At 44.4% G+C, this 21,567-nt stretch overlaps 1 protein-coding gene across 16 annotated transcripts in view; it reads left to right on the top strand.

The window, feature by feature from the left end:
• The window catches only part of PCDH15 (protocadherin related 15), a 635,072-nt gene that overhangs the window by 386,363 nt on the left and 227,142 nt on the right, over window positions 1–21,567 (top strand). For 12 of the 16 annotated variants that reach the window (XR_005257309.1, XR_005257310.1, XR_005257314.1 and 9 more), the window contains 2 exons: window positions 5,974–5,988; window positions 6,832–6,897. Coding sequence is in view for 4 of the 16 variants with exons in the window: in XM_038140144.1 (XP_037996072.1) it covers window positions 5,974–5,988; window positions 6,832–6,897 (81 nt within the window). In the remaining 12 variants the exon portion in view is untranslated. The remainder of the gene's footprint in view (window positions 1–5,973; window positions 5,989–6,831; window positions 6,898–21,567) is intronic. The other 4 variants (XR_005257316.1, XR_005257315.1, XM_038140145.1 and 1 more) reach the window with 1 other exon arrangement.

Genomic DNA, 21,567 nt, shown 5'->3' with positions numbered 1-21,567 from the left:
TTGGTAGGGGGAGTATAAATGCAATTCTGGATGGCTGTGACTCCTCTACCTTCATGCCTGCATTGTCAGTCTCTGTGTGTGAGGTTCAGCTGTCCCTGTGAGGGTGACTATGTGGCCTCTCAGAAATGTGAGTGTGGGGCTTCTCACAAAAGTTTCTGAGGTGAGATTTGCAAAAGCTGCTGGAGCCTGGTAACCTCCACACACAGACAGTGGTGTAGGAATTCAGGTGTCTCCAGCTACCCCTTAACCTGTTGTTCATAGAGGAAGGTGTCCCTGCCCATGGCAGGGGATGGAGCTGGAGGATCCCAAAGGTTCTTTCCAGCCCAAACCATCCTGTGAGTCTGAGGGTCCCTCCAGTGACTGGGAGCAGGAAACCAGTGTGGAAAATCCTGTGAAAGCCTTTTCTGGAGGAACTGGTGCTTTTGGCAGAGGGGCTGTGAGGATGCAGATGGCCTTTGGGATGGTGGGAATGAAGAGAAGAGCTCAGGAGGAGAAAGGGAGCTGCTGGAAACTGCAAACCCCCATAGTTTGTGGGGCAGGGGTGGTTGGGGAGGACATTTGGCTATCAGGCAAACCTCAGCTTGTGTGACCACAGAGTCACAGGGTGGTCTGGGCTGGAAGGGACCTCCAAGGCCATCCAGTTTTTTCCACCTCCCACTGGTGACTCTCCCCTCTCAGGTGTCTGCAGACCTCTGGGTGTTGCCTTTTGGTTCCCCACAGTGGGAGTTTGTTATTAGCTGGTTTATTATCCATTGTTTTAATTTCTAGAGATTATTTTTTGTGTTTTTAGCTGTAAAACAGAGAGAAGTCCACCAGTGAATAGAAACGCTGAATGGGAAGGGGATTTGAAGGGGTTTCAAAGGTGGAAGGAAGATGATCCAGCAGGTCTCTGCGGGGAAAATACCTGATTATTCAAGTTGTTGTGTTTGTCTGTGCTCAGGCTGTTTGACCTTGCTGAGTGTCTCACCTAGGACAGTGATTGAGGGTTTCCTCTGAGCCATCTCATTAAAAATAATTAGAAATTAAAATAATGAAAATTAGCCAGCAGAAACCAAATAGAGCTGAGCCTTGACACTGTTACATGGAGAGTTTGCTAAAGAGGTTCTCACTTTGCTCCCAAGGAGAGAGGCCCTTTGTTTATCCCCTTCTCTTGATTAAAGAAGGGGAAAGCAGAAGCACTGTTAGGAAAAACAGTGAAGTTAACAACAGGAACAGAAATGATTTGCTGCAAGGTCTTAGGACAGCCTTCAGAGCTTGTTGTTTTATTTAGTAAGTTCTATTTGCCTTTTCTGTAAGGAGTTTGGGGCAGGGGCACTGCTGCCTCAGGATCCCATTTACCAGCATTGCTGCCTAAACATAAAATGCATCGTGAAAACTGTAGGGAGGGAAGCTCATTTATGGAATGCTTTTCCTTTTTAAAGTGTGTTTGATTTATCATGATTTGACTTCAAAAACTACTCCATTATGCCCAGGAATTTCAAGGACAATTTGTTTTTTTGTTGAGAAAATTGGAACAGAGGCATGTTCTGGTAATACATTCTGGTAATAAACTGCAGTGTAAAATTGGAAGAGGTAAAATAATGGCTAAAAGAGTTCTACCAAGGCCCATACACTGACACAGGGCACCTTTCTGCTCTTTGGGTTTAAAGCCTTGTGGAAATATTTCGTTCCTAAGTCACCTTTGGGGCTGCAGCTATTCTGTGCTTTTTTGGGTTGAATAAAGTAGTTGCAGTGCTGAAATAATTTCTGTTGAGGATCATTTAAACAAAATACTGGAGAAAAAAAATTGAGAGAAGTGAAGCGAGTCCAGAGGAGGCCTTCAAGATGCCCTGAGGGCTGGACCCCTCTGCTCTGGAGCCAGGCTGGGAGAGCTGGGGGTGCTCACCTGGAGAGGAGAAGGCTCCAGGGAGAGCTCAGAGCCCCTGCCAGGGCCTAAAGGGGCTCCAGGAGAGTTGGAGAGGGACTGGGGACAAGGAATGGAGGGACAGGACACAGGGAATGGCTTCCACTGCCAGAGGGCAGGGATGGATGGGATACTGGGAATTAGGAATTGTTCCCTGGGAGGGTGGGCAGGCCCTGGCACAGGGTGCCCAGAGCAGCTGTGGCTGCCCCTGGATCCCTGGCAGTGCCCAAGGCCAGGCTGGACAGGGCTTGGAGCAGCCTGGGACAGTGGAAGGTGTCCCTGCCCATGGCAGGGGTGGCACTGGGGGGCTTTAAGGTCCCTTCCAGCCCAGACATTCTGGGATTCTCCAAAAAAATGGAGCCTCTTTCACGTAACAGCACTGAGGACAATTTCCTAAGGGATACTGCTCATGGGTGTTGCTCTTTAGCTTAAGGAACTTATTTTTCCTCCTTGCTAATTTACCCAAGTGTATTTTCCAGAGAGTTTCCATTTTCCTTGATTAAATAAATTCCAACTTCTGTTATCTTTATAAGACAGACTCTCCATCCTCCTGATGACGGCAATAACTTTTCTCTGCACTTGGCTCAGTCCAAAGATGTTTTATCGTGTCCCCAGGAATTCCCACCATCTCTGGCTGGTGCCTGCTCAAGCACCTTGCTTGAGCTTAGGGTTTTTTGAACCCATATCGTTGCTTATTGATTATATTTTGTGAGAGAAGAAAAAAGGACCCCCATATATTTACAACATACCGCTTGTCTTCAAGGTTTTTCGTTAAAATTATTGTCTCTGAATTGGAGATTTGTGCCAGACTGCAGTTCTACATTTATCTGTTCAGTGCCTGGTGATGGATGTGGAACTGACTCAGTGGCTTTGTTAGGTTTGTTCCTGCAGAAGGGATGGGTGAGGTGGCAACGGCTGAAAAAGGAGGTTTGGGTATCGCTGGCGTGGTGAAATGATGTGAAATAATTTGTAAAGTTTTATCTATGCAATAAAACTTGTTTTCTTGACAAATTTCTTACTGGTTCCATGGGGTAATCCAGAAGCTTCCTCCTCCCATCCTGCTTGTTTGTTTTTTCCCCTCCCATACTTCTGGCTCTTCCTCTAGTCTCTTCTCTTCGCTGAAATTTATCTCATGATAAATTTTCTTGCTTCACCTGCTCACACCTGCAATAAATCCTCTGCAAATTGCTGTATTTCAGTGGGCAGCCCTGCCTTTTCTCTGAGACTCCCAAGATCCACATTGGATTAGTGGTCATTCCTTTTAAATGCTAAACATTCCTTTTAAATACACTGTACAATGTTTTGTTTATTATTCTGGAAATTCAGGTGTGTCTGATGGGAAACCAGCTTTGGGAAAAGTTAATGTGAGAATGTGATTTGGCTTGTAATTTTGATATTTTTTAAATTGAATATAAACTAGAAGTTTGCCTGATTTGGCTGAAACTTTCACTGGTGCACCCAGCAGGGAGAAAATACCATGGAAACAGAGAAGATGGGGGAAAAGCTCATGGAGTGTTTTTTTTTTAAAAAAAGTTGATAATTCTTTTATTAAGATATGTGCAATTTTTAGACTTAAAAATTGTCCCTGCTTTGGATTTTTATTTGGATATTTAGTTTGGTTTTTACTTTAATTTTTCTAGTTGCTGTTGTATGGAGTATAGCAGGGCTATTCCTGAGAACAAAGTTGCAGTAAAAGTTTTTATTGTTGAGCTTCTTTGCCCTAATTAAGAGTTTGTTGAAGGGTCCTTCAGTTCCCCAAATCCTGAACCTCTAGAAAATGAGAACATACATCTCTGGAAAAAAGTTGTAGTTGGTTTTGTTATGGCCCTGGAAGGTTTATTTTATCCAGTGAAAAAAAAATGAGAGCAGGGAAAAAAAAAAAGGCCATATTTCATATAGATAATGCAAACATTTCTTATCTGCCCACACAGTGTGCTCGTAGGAAACTACAGTGGTATGAAAGATGTGGTTTTCCAGGTGATTTATTTGCTCTGTTAATGCCTGCAAAACAAAAAAGCTTTAAAATAATAGTTAATTTAATTCTTAAAACCCAAACAAACTGGAAATTTTCAGTTGTTATGTATCAAAGTAGACCACATAAAAATGATGTCACTGTCATATTTTCTGGAAAATCTCTTTGCCCAGGATTTTCTCCTGGGAAGCTGAGAAGCCTCAGAGAAAAAGGAAAACAAAATATTATCTTGTTTGCTTCTCCTGCGTTTTTGCTTCTCCTGTGTTTTGCTGCTTTGGAATGTGGTTTGGAGATGGTTTGTCCAACAGGTGGTTTTTTCATTGGTTTCATGTGAATTGTTTTAACTTAATGACCAATCTCTGTCAAGCTGTGTCGGGACTCTGGAAGGAGTCACGAGTTTTTCATTAGTATCTTTCTAGCCTTCTGTCTGTCTCCTTTCTGTATTCTTTAGTATAGTACAGTATTCTTTAATATAATATAGTATCATAAAGTGATAAATTAGCCTTCTGAGAACATGGAGTCAGATTCATCATTCCTTCCTGCTACGGGGCACCTTATAAATACAACAGAATGAATGGAATAGGGAGGCAGAGTTCATGCATTAATAATTTTATTTAGATTGCCTAAGGTGCTTTGAAGTGGTGAAATGGGCATGGGAATATTTGGTCACAGGTTGGGCTCGGTGGTCTTGGAGGTCTTTTCCAGCCTGAAGGATTCTGTGATAACAAACCCAGTGTAGTGGTGGGCACCCAGAGCAGCTCCCTGTATTCCTCAAATCTGTACAGGGGAAAGGATGGTGGCCCTGTGGGCAGCCCTGGAGGCTCCTCTGGAGTGCTGTGGCCAGCTCTGGATGCTGAGGCCAGCAGGGCCAGGAGCTGCTGGAGCTGAGCAAGGGCCTGGAGCATCTGGGTGCCCAGGAAAGGCTGAGGGAGCTGGGGCTGCTCAGGCTGCAGAGGAGCCCCAGCTGAGAGGGGCCCTCAGGCCTGGGTGTCCCTGGGTGCAGGGAGGGGCAGAGCAGGGCCCAGGCTCTGCTCCGGAGCCCAGCAATGGCACCAGAGCCACGGGCAGGGCCTGAGCCCAGCAATTGCCCTGCCCAGGAGGCACAACTTCTTCCCTGGGCACTGCCCAGCCCTGAGCAGATTGCCCACAGAGCCTGGGGGCTCTCCTCCCTGGGGCTGTGGCAGAGCTGGGGGCACACAATGCTGTGCCCTGGGCTCTGGGAATTCCATCATTGTCCATATGGATGGACAGGCTCAGGGAATGCCATGCTCAGTCCTTTCCCTGTGGTGATGAGATGCTTGAACTCATCAGGGGCAATACAAAGCTGCTGCTGCTGGAGGAAAACCCTTGGTTGTAGAGGTGTCCTGTAGGGGCTTCACCTAAATGGAGATTGGAGCAAATGCTTTGCTGTTCTCACCTCCCTTTGTCTCCCTTTGGGAATTTAGAGGCTGTAACGAGCTATAGTTTGTGTCCTTTGAAGTCCACAAATGTGTAATTTTTACCATAAGATGAGAAACAGAATTTACCTTAGTTTGTTCTTCTGTTTAATTTACAGATGATTTTCTGTTGGGATTTGTGTGTAAAAAATACACCCCAAAAAACCAAAACAAACCAGTAATGCCTGAGTATTTCTTTCCTATTTTGAGCCCAGCACTTTATTGAAAGTATCATTTCACACAAATATAGTTGGGTTGAGCTGTGCATCAGAGCAGTCTCTAAGTCTATAAAATCATAGGCAATCTCACATAGTCTTGTGTGGTGAATTGAGAAGGAGAATGGTTGTCTCTTTTCTTACTGAGTCAATGATGCTCTTGGAAAATTAAAAGCTCTTCCTAATGAACTTTTATTTCCATGTGCTTTAAAAGGGATAGTGGTTTTCTGCTGTTTAATATAGAAAACCTGATTGGTCCTAAAACAGTCATCACATGTGGTGATCATGCTTTTATGTATTTTAAGGCTACACTTATGCGTTTGCTAGCTCTGCATGTACTGCTTGATATCTTTGAACCTCTCTTTTGAGTAAACCAACAAACTCTTACTTATTTTCTTTCGTTATTCTGCTCTGCTTCCATTGATGACTCTAAACTTTTGACTCCAGACTGGCAATATGAGGGTAAGATGCCAAAATATGACTTCCTGAACATTGCTCGTCTGCTTTTCATTTGTGTTTTCCTTAGAGTTATTAAAATCCATTCACTAAGTAGATCCTTTTTGTTGCAATTAAATACAAATTATGTTTGTTTCTGTTTTGAAGCTTTAATTATGATTTATACCTTTTAATCATTCCTCTGTTATTTCTTTGGGTCAAATTGCCATTGTATTCCCTGTGTCCTGACACACATTGAGATTCCTGATGGGATCTCTAGAGCAAAACACAAACAGATTCATTAGTGTAGCCATCCAACTGGCTCATGGTGGAATGGGACAACAGTCCTTCCCTGGGAGGGTGGGCAGGCCCTGGCACAGGGTGCCCAGAGCAGCTGTGGCTGCCCCTGGATCCCTGACAGTGTCCAAGGCCAGGCTGGGTACGGTTTGGAGCTACCTGGGATGGTGGAAGGTGTCCCTATCCATGGCAGGGGTGAGTTTTGAGGCCCTTTCAAGCCAAACCATTCCATGATTCTGTGTATGCATTCATGATATGCAAAGGAAGAGGAAAAACCATATAACAGTTTTGCAGTTCAGGTGTTTTCAATATGGATCATACCTGAGATCTTTTGTCATCACATCCTCCCTTGCTTTACAAAGTTTCTCTGAGTTAAGGGATAAGTAAAGAACTCTGTTTTGAACCTTTGTGAGTGTAACTTTACAATCAGTTCTAGCTCATACCTGCATCACATTTAAGGGAATACTTGCCTTCAGCATGCCAAATATGCTGACTTTTAAAAAAAAGCCCCAGCGACAAAACCCCGGAGATCCTACTTTCGGTGAGAAATAACTCTTTTTTTCATCTTTATAGATTGCAAGTTGGCCAGAACAGGTCCTCCAGCCACAATAGTTCCCATTGACGAGGAGAGTCGAAACGGTGAGTGCCCCACAGCTATTTATAACACAAATTGCTTATAACCAGTCTTAAAGGCCCTTGCGGCAAACAGACCTTAATTTTTCTTAAGACACTGGGATGGTACCAGAGGACAAAGTTCTGGTCATTATTTGGTTTTGTTTTGGTAAAGCTGGAATTTTACTCTGCAACATGAAAGGAGTGTTAACAATGTGGTCTTCTGGGTTTCCCGCGTGGCTTTTGGGAAGTTGTTTGTTGGTTCCCTCTAAGTTTAAGAACATGAGTTTATGGACACCTCTGAAATGGAAGAACCTGGTTGTAGTCATGGAAATTTCAAAAGAAAATGAATGTCCCTTTTTTTCACTATTTTAATTCTCCTGACAAATCAGAGAATTTTCAGATTGTTAGTCTGTGGTCTGAGCATTGCATTTATGCAGTGTACTTTGATGGGATGAAGTGCTTTACCCTGTTACAATCCGCTGTTACTCCTGCGAGTAAGTTACTACTACTCTTTCCTCTTTATATTCTGTCTGTTTAGGTTGGTTTGTTCTTTTTGGTTTTTTTTTAACCTTGCAAGCCAGGTCTCTTTTTGTGCTGTGTGTGGTTGTGGTTTATCAGATATGGGTGCTTGAGATGCTGAATAAAGCCTGGTGATGCTGGTGGAACCTCTGCTGTTATTCTGGGAGGATTTCCTTGTTGGAATTGCTCAAGGTCAGATGGATAAATGCACTTATGGGTAAAACTCCTCAATAAACCAATTTTTAATACACCTGTGTGTGCTGAAAAGCTGTGGTACTGGGGGGGCTGTTAAAACCAGGCTCTTTTCCCTCCTCCTGGGGTGGTTTTCCCTGCAGTCGGGAGTGTCCAAAGGAGGGCTATGAAGATGGATGTGCTCTTTGAATTGGATGTATTGGTTCTTGGCAAGCTGCTGTTGAATCCTGATGTGTTCCAGCTGTGGGCTGCTCAGTTTTGGTGGACTGACCCCTTCAGCCGAAATGGTTTGGCTGCCATAGCTCATCTGTTGTAGCCTTTCATCCTTCCTACTCATTAGAAGTAAATCTGTGCTAACAGCAAAGGGGTTATAAATAAATCCAAACCAACTTTGCCATCAAAAAAACTTTGTGAAAGCCTTTAGAGAGGTTGAAATTGTGGACTCCCCATCCCTGCAAGTGTCCAAGGCCAGGCTTGGCAGGGCTTTGAGCCACCTGATTTAGTGGGAGATGTCCCTGCCCACAGCAAGGGAGTGGGAATGAGATGTTCTTTGAGGCATCTTCCAACTCATTTCAAAGGAATGCATAGTGTTTAACATTTCCAGTGACCAAACTTTATGTTGGGATTTCCAAGAGATGCAGGAATAAAAATCCACCTAATTTTGTTCATGCCTATACAAACAAGTCTCTAGTTCCCTTAGAGTGTGAAATGTCATCCTTATTTTAGTTCTTCCATGGCACTGTTACTTCCAAGGGTCTGTTGTTGAGGTTGGAATGGCTTTTCTAAGGGTTTGGGATAAAGATCTCAAAACAATGGCTGGGACATTTTATTCCATCAGTGCATGTGGTCATTGTCTTCTGGCAATAAACAGAAAATCCTGCTCTTTAGAAATAGACATTTAGTTCCATTGTGCCGTGGCACATTGAGCTCAATCATTCCTAATTCACAGGAAGTCAGAGAGCAGCAAATCTCACAGAATAAAAAACATTTTCCCAAATAACTCTTGCTTGTTTTCACAGTCAGGCTCACAGGTACCGTGCCTGACCTTTAAAGATCCTCTTGAGATCAGCAGAGTTGTTAAGATTTGACAGTTTCCTGCCATGGGATGGATATCTCTTTATATTAAGTAATTTAGGTACAATAGTAAATTACATTATAATTGTGCTCATGTGAGCAGTCCTGGAAGGAGTGAACTTGACCTTTCTTAAGGAATAAATGGATTATTTTATGATTTTCCCTGTGTTGAACTGAATTGGGTGATAGTATTTCAGATCATATTAACAGCCAAACTGAATTTTTCTGGATGATTTTTATAGGCAGAGAGTTATTTTCGCCCATGGATTTCTTTTTATTTAATTACTGGATTTGAGGCTTGGTTTTAACTGTTTTAAAGTCTGAATGAGCCCTATTCCTCGGTCAGACTTTCTCATTGTCAGTGTACCCCAAGTTTTTGGAGGCCTCCATATGGAGCAGCCCTTCAGATGAACAGCCTGAAATTCCCAAGGGCTTTGGATCGTTGGGCAGGGTTTTTGATGGAAAGTATACTCTTGGGAAAAGACTTCTACAAGGCAAGATTTAAAGATTGAGAGATTCAATTAGAATTTGGAAGAGAAAGCAGAAGTTGGGGTAGAGGAAACAAGCAGACCAAAGTGAATTCCCTAATGTGAGGACAAATAGGAGCTGGCATCTTGGTGCTCCATCCAGAACAAAAATTTCCACAGTTAGGAATGCTTTGTGTTCTTTCCCATCCTAGAAAAATCAGTCAGTGTTGGTGTGATTTGGTTTTATTTTGGTGGGTTTTTTTTCTCTCCCTGCTTCCCTTATGATGGTGTGAGTGCTCTAATGAATAATGGGAGCAAATCCCAAAACCTCCTGCTCTCTTCCATGTTCCTTAGGGATGTCTGACACAAGGAAGTGCTGCTTTCATGGCTGTAGGTGGGTCAAGTATTATTTTTCCACCTTTTCATCTTCCTGCTCTCTCAGCAGCAACCTTTCTTCAGCCTGACTTCCTGGGGAGGCAGAGGATGTGTGATCCTGCTACAATTTCCCTTCCACAACCCCTTTTGGGGAGGCTCTCATGGAAAATAGGGCACAAAAATGCAGGAAACAAAGCTGTGGGGTTTCTTCCCCCTAATTCTGTTGCACCAATTCATTTTCAGTTTTATTAATGTAGTGCTGGAAGAATGGATGTGATTACATTGATGTTTTCCATGCTGGTCCAAACTGGTTTAACTTAGTTTTCAGGGACAATCCACAGGGATTGAAGAAAATGTCCCCAGAGGCACAAAATCTGTAGCCTCCCTCCAGAGGTGGGTTTAGGTGTGCTGATGAGGACTGGGAGTGATGCCTCTGAATATTCATTTCTCAATTAAATGTTCAGTGACCACCAGGGCTGGAATTGAACTGATTAACCCTAAAGAAGGAAGAGTCCTGCTATCCCAAGCATTTTGGTTAAGGGGAAGTAATTTAGTAAAATCAATTTGGAAGGTTGCTGTGCCTGAGCACAGCTCTGTCAAGAAATGCATTCCTTAAGAGCTGTGGCTGGATGTTTATTTCCTACTTTTCCCTCCTGTTTCAGGAAGAAAGATGAATTAATGACTTGAAGGTGCTTCAGCCTTGGAGGGCTTTTCCAGCCTAAATGATTCCATTATGTTCTTGTATTGCCTTCATGAGCATCTCACAGTTTAATTTTAAATAAAAATACTTTCACTTATTGCTCCCTATCATTCAAAAATCAGCTTTATGAAGGAAAATCATCTTAGTTTTACCATTTCAAGGGATTCTGAGAACAGCATTTCCCAAGTTTGCAGTGTATGTGTAGGTGTGGAAAGACGCCAAACTGTGATTTTATCTTGATTTTTCTTATTTTTCCCATAAAGGCACTTGGAGAACCCTTTGCATTTTGCTTTTACTTGGTGCACTATTTTTTGTGGTGTTTCTATAATGGAAAAAATTCAAGTTATTGGTTTACATGTTGTTATTATTCCTGTGAAATGTTTTCAGGGAGAAAGTGCTTCAGTTGATTTTTAATCTAGCTCATGCCATTGTCTTTATGCCTCCCTGCCCACACATAGATTTTCCCCACATCTTTAGACAATCTAATGGCTCCCTAATGTGTTTATGAATGTTTTTGACCAGCTTTTGACCATCCTTTTCAAAATTTATCTTCACCAACCTGGAATCTGGTTTGTCTGGCAATGGAGATGTGGTGTGCAGATCTAAGTTAAGGTGCTGCAGCAAATAAATAAACCTTGGAATGAAATCTGACCACTTTTAGGCTGAGTGTCTAGGCCCAGTCTGGCCATTGCAGCTCAGGGTGCAGTCGAGGTAGATGATGAGATTTTGGTGATGATTCTCAGCAGTGTTTTGCTGAATCTCTGGGTGCTGATGCTGTTCTGTGGTCATTATTCCCAAGTCTAAGACATTAGATTAGCCAGCAGTACAAATCTGAGCTGAATCAGGCCCAGGTGTGTAATAACATCTGCTCAAATTAGGCCTCGCTCTGTGCAGTTTATTCCGGCTTTGTGTTTTTATATAGGAAGAGAGGTGATCCATTAGATCCAATAGCTGCCGGATTGAGTAACTTCTGTCAGAAGTTGTTACCCTTGTGCAATGTGCGGGACAAATTCTAACAGGAGGAGTGGATTTGTATTGATTCGTGTGGCCCACGTGGCTGAACACTGACTGTGCCACGGCACAGGGCTGGGCAGCTCTGCTCCGTCTGTCATCCCTGGGCTCATCTGGAGCCTGGGGGTTTCCTATGGGTGCTACTCTAAAAGGAGAAGGCCCTGGGGGTGCTGGGGGTGAGAGCTGGGAGCCAGAACCCCCCCGTGCCCTGGGCTGAGCCCCAGCGTGGGCAGCAGGGGAGGGGGGGATTCTGCCCCTGTGCCCCTGTGCTCAGGTGAGAGCCCACCTGCAGAGCTGCCCCAGCCCTGGGGCCAGCACAGGAGGCACCTGGAGCTGCTGCACAGAGCCCAGGGGAGGCACCAGCATGAGCAGAGGCATGGAGCAGCTCTGCTGGGAGGAAAGGCTGGCACAGCTGGCATTGCTCACCTGGAGAGGAGAAGCTTTGGGGTGACCAATTTGTGGCCTTGCAGGGCCTGAAGGAAACATGGAGAGAGACTCTGTAGAAAGGATAGAGGGACAGGACAAGGGGGAATGGCTTCCCACTGCCAGAGGGCAGGGATGGATGGGATATTGGGAAGGAATTGTTCCCTGGCAGGGTGGGCAGGCCCTGGCACAGGGTGCCCAGAGCAGCTGTGGCTGCCCCTGGATCCCTGGCAGTGCCCAAGGCCAGGCTGGATGGGGCTTGGAGCATCCTGGGACAGTGAAGGTGTCCCTTCCCACGGGATGGGGTGGCACTGGATGGGCTTTTGGGTGCCTTCCAATGCAGAGTCTGTGGAGCTGTGAGTAGTACTGGCTCTAGTTCTGGGTTGTTCAGAGCATTCCTGGGCTGTTTGGGAGTGTGCAGATTAGCCTTGGAGAAAGGGGTTAAATTAAGCCATAGAAATCCCCTGGCAACAATGAAGATTCCAGGAGAACTTTTGCAAAAGGACTTCCTGCTGCTGCCTCCCTGTCTGGGGGTGGGAAGGCTGTGACAGGGCCAGGGAATCAAGAGACCCAACTGTAGCTAACTTTGTTTATTTTTCTAAATGCTCTGGTCCAAGAAGTGTCCACAATTTCCTCCATAATATATATTAAGCTAATAAATTACTTCAATGAGATGAAATATGGAATATTTTAAATTTTTTTCTAGCTTCTATTTATGTTTTTCCCCCATTTTTCATGTCAGCAGTTGGCTCTTAGGTGTTGCTTCTCAACTCTGCCTGCAGGTGCTTCAATCAAAATGTTCACCAGGAAGTATCACTTCTTTCCTGACAATTTGATTTCATTTATAAATTCATGAGATGGGAAAAGAGGATGAAATTTATGGAAATTATTTTTGTTTCATTCCATCCTGTTTGTTCGTTTGTGTTCCGAAATGATGTGCTCTCCAGATTTGGGTATTAAGGATTTCATTGGGAAGTAATGAATCAATTTGGTGTCTGATGCTGGTTTTATGCCATGGATTTAAATTCTCATGTTTTTCGTGTAGGACTAATGTGTAAAGGCTGAGGAAGCTGTAAAATGGATTGGTTTATTTTTCTACTTCTATTTATCAGCACATCAGCAGTGGTTGGGACTTAAGCAGAGGTGTTGTTAAAGGTCTCTCCAATTCTCCCTTTTCATTTACTTTTTTAAAAATTATGTATTTAAAGGAATGTTTCAAAAAGCAGGAGATAATTCAGGGTGGAAGTAGTAGAGAAAAGTTCTTATTTTAGAAACTGATTAATTCTTAAGGGTAGAAAATAGGGATACAGCTAGAAATATTTATTTATTTTTGTGCTGTCAGCTGTCTGGACAAATTTCCTAACCTGGTATTGGTGTGCTTGGTAGAGGTGGAACAGAGGTCCTTGAATTACCTTCAGGGGTGAGAGAGAGAGATGTTTCAATGGCAAAAAATAGAAATTTAACTCCATGTTGAGGTAGGAGTCATTGTTGTGGATCACGATTCTGCTCTGTAATGCCAAGGCCTTTTCAAAATGTGTTTGGGATTTCCTTTTTTACTGGAAATTCTCCTCAGGGTGACTGGAATTTTTCTGAACAGCTCATCTATGACAGTTTGAGTAGTCAGAATAAATTATTCAAATTATGGTACGTGATCCATTCATATTCCCAGCATGTCTATTTACCTTTGCCAATGAAGAACTGCATATTTCCCCTGATCATTTCTTCCATATAGTTTTGCAACAGCAAATGTTGTTTCAGTAGCAATGCTCTTTGATTGTCTTCTCCTGATTGATTGTCACAGTCCCAGTAAAGCAGTGCAAGAATCAGAGGATTTGGTACATTTTGAGGCTTTTTAAAATCAGTTTTGCTTCAGGGAGTGGGAGGTGATGGTTGGGATTGATGTCCAGAACTGCAATGTGCTTTCCAAGTGTTTTGGTATGGCTTTAATTATAGAGTGTAAAGCAGAGCCCAAAGCAGGGGAAATTCAATTCAATTCATGGTAAATCTAGGGGAAGCTGCTCCAACCAGCTCCCAGGGAAGGTCAGCCTGGCTCTGTTGTCCCATGGCAGTGAGTCTCACAGAGCTGTCCCAGTCCTGAGAGCTTAGCTTTCCTCTCCTGCCACCTGCAAAGGTGGACACTGATGTCAGAGAAAATGGATCCTCTGCTTTCTGAGGAGTGGGCTTTTATATGAGTTCTTTGTCAAACGATGGAGTTCCTGCCCTGCAGCTCACAATCAATTTGTCCTTCTGCTCTCAGCTCTGGTGAGCTCTCTGGACAGGTGCTCCCTTTCCAAAATTCCCAGCTGTACTGGTTCTTGGGTGTGCTGGAGCTGTTCAATCTGGAATCAGCCTTTTGGACCTGCTGGGGCTCTGCTGAGCCAGCTCAGCTCTCAAAATTCACCTTTGCCCAGCTGGGTCCTGTGTAGGAATCCCAGACTGGTTTGGGTTTGAAGGGACCTTAAAGCCCATCTATTCCCACCCACTGCCATGGGCAGGGACACCTTCCACTATTCCAGGTGGCTCCAAGCCCCATTCAGCCTGGCCTTGGGCACTGTCAGGGATCCAGGGGCAGCCACAGCTGCTCTGGGCACCCTGTGCCAGAGCCAGCTCACTCTCACAGAGAAGATTTTCATTCCAATATCCCACCTGAATGGTTGGAGCCATGTCAGTTCTTTTCCAAGTCCAGTTAACACCAGGAGAAGATGTTCAGCAGTGTGACGGGCCCCCAGACTGGTCTCCTTGTGTCTCTTCTGTGGCAAAAGAATTCCCCACCTTACCTTGTTGGGAAATGAAGTGTTTGATTAAAATGGACAAAACTACACTAAAGATGAGAGCTCACAGTGCCAAAGGGATGTGGAAGTGCTGGAGGAGGGAAGCTTTGCACACAAATCCCCTTGCAGTATCCAGAGAGCAGGATGCAAAGGATGGTGTCCAGGCACAGGTGTCCAGCCCCTCCCGGCTTCCCTCTGGAGCACACAAGGGATATAAGGAATTGACAGAAGATCCAGAAAGTGAGCAGCTGAGTCATTGTGGCACCTGCACAGGGAAGAAGTTCATCCTCATGTCCAGGTGGAACTTCCTGGGCATCAGTTCCTGCCTGTTCCTTTGGTGCCATTGCTGGGCAGAGCAGAGCCTGGTCCATGCCCAGAGAAGCTATGGGGTCTCCTCCCTGAGCATATTCCAGACCCATCTGGACACAACGCTGTGCCCTGTGCTCTGGGATGGCCCTGCTGGAGCAGGGAGGTGCCACCAGATGCCCACTGTGCTCCTTTCAGCTTGACCCATCCTGGGATTCTGTGTCCCTTCAGGAGGCACCTGAGAATCTTGGGAAGTCTGTCCCCCAGGACAAAATTCCCATTACTTTTCTGAGATGCTTTCTGTAAGCCAGGCATGCTTTTGAAAAAGAATTACTTCCTTCCAAGGAAACCTCACCTGAATTTCCATTTAAAGTGATGATATAACCCCAGTCCCTTTTCACACCTGGCTGAGCAGGTATGGCTTTGCATTTCCCATTCTTCAAGGTGTGCCTGGATGTGGCACTGGGAGCATGGATCTGGACCAGGTGAGTAATGAGCTGTCCTTGATGTTTTCATAACCCTTCAAACCCTTTCCCCCACAAAAAGGGGGAGGGGAAGCAGAAAACATGGGGGGAAAATTACTTTCTAGTGGTCATGTCCCAGCTTCCTTTCATTGCACGAATTTTATTTTGATCTTAAAATGGTGGATAACTGCTTAGTAATTCATGGATCATATGTTTCTCCCTCATATTCCCTGTGTATTTAAGCAGATTGCTCCAAAACATCAGAATTTTTCCCTTTATTCCAACTTTGACTCACTAATAAGGATCACACTTAAGTTATTGCTTGTTTTGAGCAGCAGAGTGCTTGGAACACTAAATGTTTCAATAAATGATGGATTTCAAAGCCCTGTTTGACTCAAACATAAATTTCATTTGTTGGTTTATTTTGTTACACAGTCTCATGTGAAAGCTCCTTGTATCCTTTCAGATTTTCAAAGTCATGCTAATCAAGCCAAATGTTCTGCTCCATGGCTCTGAGAGATTTTTCCTCCTTTATTCAAGCATCATTTTTCATCATTACTCTGCTATTCCACATTTTTATCCTATTGACACAATTGTTTAGGAACATACAGCCTGATTAAAATAAATCATTAAGTCTGGACCTCCTGGCAATCTCTAAGTTATACCATTACCCCAATCCAAGGGATCATTTTCTCCTTCAGATAAACCCATTTTTTTTTTCTTGAGCTGTTTGGGGGAGTTGTTAGAGGGGCAAGAATCTCAGGAGGTTTAACCAAGCCAGGTGCTGGTGCTACACTGGGATCAGTGCAAATCCTGGGATGGATCCAGGCTGGGGATGAGCACCTGAGCAGCCCTGGAGAAGGATCTGGGGATGCTGGGGGTGAGAGCTGGGAGCCAGAGCCCCCCCGTGCCCTGGGCTGAGCCCCAGCGTGGGCAGCAGGGGAGGGGGGGATTCTGCCCCTGTGCCCCTGTGCTCAGGTGAGAGCCCACCTGCAGAGCTGCCCCAGCCCTGGGGCCAGCACAGGAGGGACCTGGAGCTGCTGCACAGAGCCCAGGGGAGGCACCAGCATGAGCAGAGGCATGGAGCAGCTCTGCTGGGAGGAAAGGCTGGCACAGCTGGGATTGTTCAGCTGGAGAGGAGAAGGCTCCAGGGAGAGCTCAGTGCCCCTTCATGTGCCCAAAGGGGCTCCAGGAGAGCTGGAAAGGGGTGGAGGGGAATGGTTTCCCACTGCTGGAGGGCAGGGATGGATGAGATATTGGGAAGGAATTGTTCCCTGGCAGGTTGGGCAGGCCCTGGCACAGGGTGCCCAGAGCAGCTGTGGCTGCCCCTGGATCCCTGGCAGTGCCCAAGGCCAGGCTGGACACTGGGGCTTGGAGCAGCCTGGGACAGTGGAAGGTGTCCCTGCCCAAGGCAGGGGGATGGAAGTACAAAATCTTTGAGTTCCTTTCCAACCCAAACCATTCCATGATCTGTGAATACTTTACTAAGTTTTTGCCCAAATATATATCAGTTCCGTTCAGAAGAATAATTATGCATTGCTGCTACCAGGCATAAAATTTTATTTCTCAGGATGGTTTATGAACCCAATGAAAAGCCTGGCACATGTTGCTTCTGAAATGCACTGCTGAGCATTCGTGTTGGGCCTATTATTTTGTTGCTTTCACAACAGGGTGAAGTTTAAAAGAGCAGTTCTGTGACAAATCATCTTCCATGCAAGAAATTAATAGTTTTTAGAAAGGCCATCCCTGAGGAAAGCAGCAGCAGGGAGAGCCACCTCACTTTTCAAGTATGTCTGTGTGTTTTGATAGTTGTTGTTTCTTTTCCTTTTATTTTTCTTTTTTTTTTTTTTTTTTTTTTTTTGGTTACTAATCCTGTTTCCCCTCATATGCAGCTCCACACCCTCTGTTTGATGCATCCAAGTCTTTCCAATAGTTCCTCCCAGCATACAAAGGGCTGGGAGAGAGGACGCAGTGCTGGCCTGAGATGTGGCCCATGGGCTGATTCTTCCCCTCTCTGGGGTTTCTGGTGGATAATCCTCAAGTCTGATGAGGAGAAGAAAGCCCACGGGGGCCCTTCTGGCTCTCCTCAACTCCCTTACATGAGGAGGCAGCCAGCTGCGAGGACAGGACATGGAGAAACGGCCTCAGTCTGTACCAGTGTTTAGATTGGATATTGGGAAAATTCCTTCCCTGAAAGGGTTTTCCAGTCCTGGAACAGCTGCCCAGGGCAGTGACAAATCCACCCATCCCTGGAGGAATGTCACAGCCACGTGGATGTGACACTTGGGGACATGGGCTAGTGGTGGCCTTGGCAGTGCTGAGTTGACAGTTGAACTCAATGGTCCCAGAGGTCTCATCCAGCATTAATGATCTGTGATTTGTTGTTGCTCCCTCTGTTGACCCCTTTGTCTCATTCCTTTTACAAACAAAAGTCTTACTGAGTCCCTTTGGGGACTCTTTTGGGAATGATGGTCCCTCACTGCAATTAACTGTTGAATGTCCTAATTTCTTTCTGAGTTTTGTTGCCTGTGAGTTTCTCTTCCTACCTGTCAAAGGTCACTTCTTATCTATTTCCCTTTCACAAATTAGCTCGGCTTGCCCCAGAGACCAGAGATCCCTGGAGAATTCCTTTCTGGCTTTGTCTGGGTCTCCGGGGTGGCTCTCCAGCCCTGGAAGTTTCCAAGGCCAGGTTGGATGGGGCTTGGAGCAACCTGGGATAGTGGAAGGTGTCCATGGCAGGGGGTGGAACAAGAGGGGGGGTCCTTTCCAACCCAAACCACTCCATGATGTGGTTGCTGTATCAGAACAAGAGGCATATCCCTTCTTCCATATTCTTTAGGAACTAATTGGAGGCAAAATTTGAATTTTCTGTCTTTTAGGTTTAGATTTTTTTGTAAACTATATCTCATCAGATAGTAAGGAGGGAATCAGATAGAAGGAAGGAAAGGGGGTCACCAAATGGTTGATGTTTATGGTGTAATTTTCTACACATTCATGTTCTCCCCCTTGGCTTTCTGTGGGAAAGAAAAGGTTTGGTTTTTTGTTTGGTTTTCTAAATCAGGTAAGTGAAAGCCCATTTGTTGTTATTTATTTACTAAAGGAATTTTCTGGTGTTTGTTTTTCACCCTTGACCTTTTTAGAATATACATTAAGCCTATTCTATATATATAGACCTTTTAAGAATATACATTAAGCCTGTTCTATATACATAGACCTTTCTAGAATATACATTAAGCCCATTTCCTGTGGGACCTCACACCCCCAATGGGCTGCCAGAATCCGTCTCTCTAAGGGGAATGTCCTCGGAACCATTCCTCCCCTTCCCTTGTCCTTGCCTTCCCGTGGCCATGAAGGATTTCAGTTCATTTCTCCCACTCCTCTTGTAAAAGCAAAGCTCTGGTCAAAAAAAATCTTGTGGTTTCAGGTGTGTTCCACTGGATTTTTCCAGCCCGGGCATACCAGGATCTGCATTTCCCTCTAAGCTGTGTGTGCAGCAGGGCAGGGGAGTTCTTTGCTGGGGATCCACAGGCTGGGCTCATCCCTCCAGGCTTTTGGGAGAGATTCCCTGCGTCTCCTCCGCCTGCCATGAGATGCTGAGGGGCTGCCGTGGGTTGTTGGAACCCTTTCAAATCCCATCAGTATCAACTTAAAATGTTTTGAGGTGTTACATTTGTCAAGTGACCACACGGAGTTGGTTACATGCTTTTGTTCAGCATTAATGCTCCTGCTGAAGCTCCTCCAGGCACTTAATTAATCTCAGCAGTGAGAAACCATTTCTGCTGAAGGTGAGTTGTCACCATGGGTGTTCACTCCTCCCACCTTTCCCACAGGGGGCTCTGGTTTTTTAAGGATCTCTGGCTGAGAGGAGCTGAAAGGGAAGGATTTGCTGCTTTTCTTTGGTAGTATAGCTTGAGGGTGGGCCTGAAGGATGATGCTGTCTATTAAAAAAAAAAAAAAAAAAAAAAAAAAGAGGAAAAAAAAAAAAAAAAGAAAGGACAAAAAATTAAATAAAAAAGCTCGGTAACAGTGGAATGAAATATGTATTTCCACAGGAAGAATTCCTAGAACCATAGAGCTCATAGAATCATTAAGATGGAAGAATACCTCCTTGTTTAATCAGTGTTCTCACAGAGCTCTCAGGTTATTGAGATGTTATTTTTCCCCCTTGGAATGTCATATGATACCAGTTCAAACAGCTTCCTGCTATTCCATTTATTTTATTAACAACATCTCAGGCAAACCACAGGTTTTGATCTGTGGAACTCTGTAAAAGGCACTTGTAAAGCACCTTTCTTTGCCCAGGCTCTGCCCCTGGAGCACAGGCTTTTTATTCAGGTCCCTGGGGACCAGGGCTGGTTGGATATTAAGTGTTAAAGATCTGGCAGTGCTATTTCTTGCCTGTTGTTAAGCCCTCTCATGCATTATTTATCAAACAGCAGGTGAAGACTTCAACCTTTTTATGATAATTGATAGTGGTTAGAATACAAGATTACAAACAGCTCCTGAGCACCAGTAAATGCCAGCACGGGAGGTGGATTGGCAGGACGTGTTTTTCATCGTTAATTCAAAATATATGAACTTTGTTGGGCCTCACTGGGTCAACGCGGAGGGGGAGAGGAGAAATAGGTGATAAAATTGGATAGAAATAGCTTTGAGTGGGGTTCTGCCTGCTTGGGTTGTGCAAGCTTCAGTGTGGGGTGAGAGGATTACAGACACCTCCTGTGGGCTCACAGCCTGTTCTGGATGATTGCTGTGCTTCCCTGGAGCCCAGGGTCCTCAGGGAACTGTTCCCTCCATCACCTGGGGGGTTTAGGTTGTTTTAACTTGGGGTGCAATTAGAATTATCCCTATTACTAGAATCATTTCTAATAAGCCAGCTGCTCCAGGCACTTCCTTTGCTTGTGCCAGGTTTTGCCCAAGTCCTTGACATGGTTGATGCCTGCTTGGAGTTCAGGTGTCAAAAAAAGGTGCTGGAAAGTTCTACTCCTGGTTTAGTAATGTTAAGCCACAATTAAGTTAGTAAATTTTACCTGTTATAACCAGACAAGGAATTGGGTGGTTGGTAAGCTTGAAATTTAGGATTTTTGCCTTTTAGGATCAACTGGATTAAAAAAAAAAAGAGAGGAGACAGAGGCAAGAAAAAAAAAATAAACCATGAGTTGTTAATTCAGTTTGATAGAGCTGAAGCAGCTCCATATTGATGGCTCATTATTTTTAAATTGACTAAGGGTTTCCTTTCATTAATTCTTTATTCTGCAGACAGATGGGAAACGGTGGCTGCTTTTTTTCAAGGGCAATTTCACCCAACTGACAGCACATTGGAGCTTTGGGTTGGGATTTTTTTACTGTTGAAATATGACACGGCATAGATTAAAAAAAACAACAAAAGGGAAGATTCTTTAATTAAAATGTGCTGCCTCAGTTTTGTTTAATTGTTTTTATAATTAGTGCCATGATCTCTGTTAATTTTCAGCTATCTGAAAACATGCCTGGTGGGTGTCAGATGTCTCTGCTGGGTTAGTAAACATTAAAATACATTAAAACCACACATTTGCTCTCCCTTCAGTACTGATTTGCAGCATCCTTCTCATTCAGCAGCCAGGCAGAGCCCTGAACATTTTGATACTATTTTTATTAGCTCTAATTAGCCTTTAAGCATAACGAGCATCCGTGGAGTAGCTCTGTGTATTCCGAGTTTTAGATGTAGGGTTAATTTTGGGTTGTGAGTGCTGTCTGTGAGGTTAAACCCAGAAATGGAGAAGAAGGAAAAAGCTGTGAGTCGAGCTAAGCCTCTCACCCTTCCCTGCCTCATCCCATCAAAGCCATCAGGGACTCAGGGAAGCAGAACACACTTCCAGCTCCAGCCAAAATACAAACCTAGCTGTTAGGTGGGTGCAGGGATGAGCCTGAGAAGTGCAGAAGGAAAAGTGCTGAATAAATGATCAAGTTGCTGAAACCTCACAGTGTTCATTTTTCCAGTCATCACCATCATAATCAATGAACAGTCCCATCCCATTGTTGATACAGCACTTGAAAAGTTAAATATCCCACTTCTAAAAGAATATATTTTATGGGGATTTGAGAAAGAATTCAAGGCGGGACCTCTGAATTATTTTTGATGATGCGATTTATTTTTCTTCTACACAGGCAGGAAGGGTGAGTTCAGCTCACATCTTCACCACATGGTTCAGAAGGTCACAAGACTCCTAGTTACAAGACCTTTTAAGGATTTATTGACCAATAAAACACTGCCAACAAGGATATTTATGTTTTTGACCCAATCCTTCAATATTTCATCTTATGGACCCATGCTATAGTGTAAGCTTTCTTAGCCAATCATGTTATGAAACACAAACCTACAGCACTGCATTCTAAGCTCCTTGTTTACCTCT

This window comes from Motacilla alba, chromosome 6 (assembly GCF_015832195.1).
Source record: "Motacilla alba alba isolate MOTALB_02 chromosome 6, Motacilla_alba_V1.0_pri, whole genome shotgun sequence".
Lineage (NCBI taxonomy): Eukaryota > Metazoa > Chordata > Aves > Passeriformes > Motacillidae > Motacilla > Motacilla alba.
The sequence above is the reverse complement of the archived record's forward strand: the minus strand, read 5'-3'. Positions and strand labels throughout refer to the sequence as shown.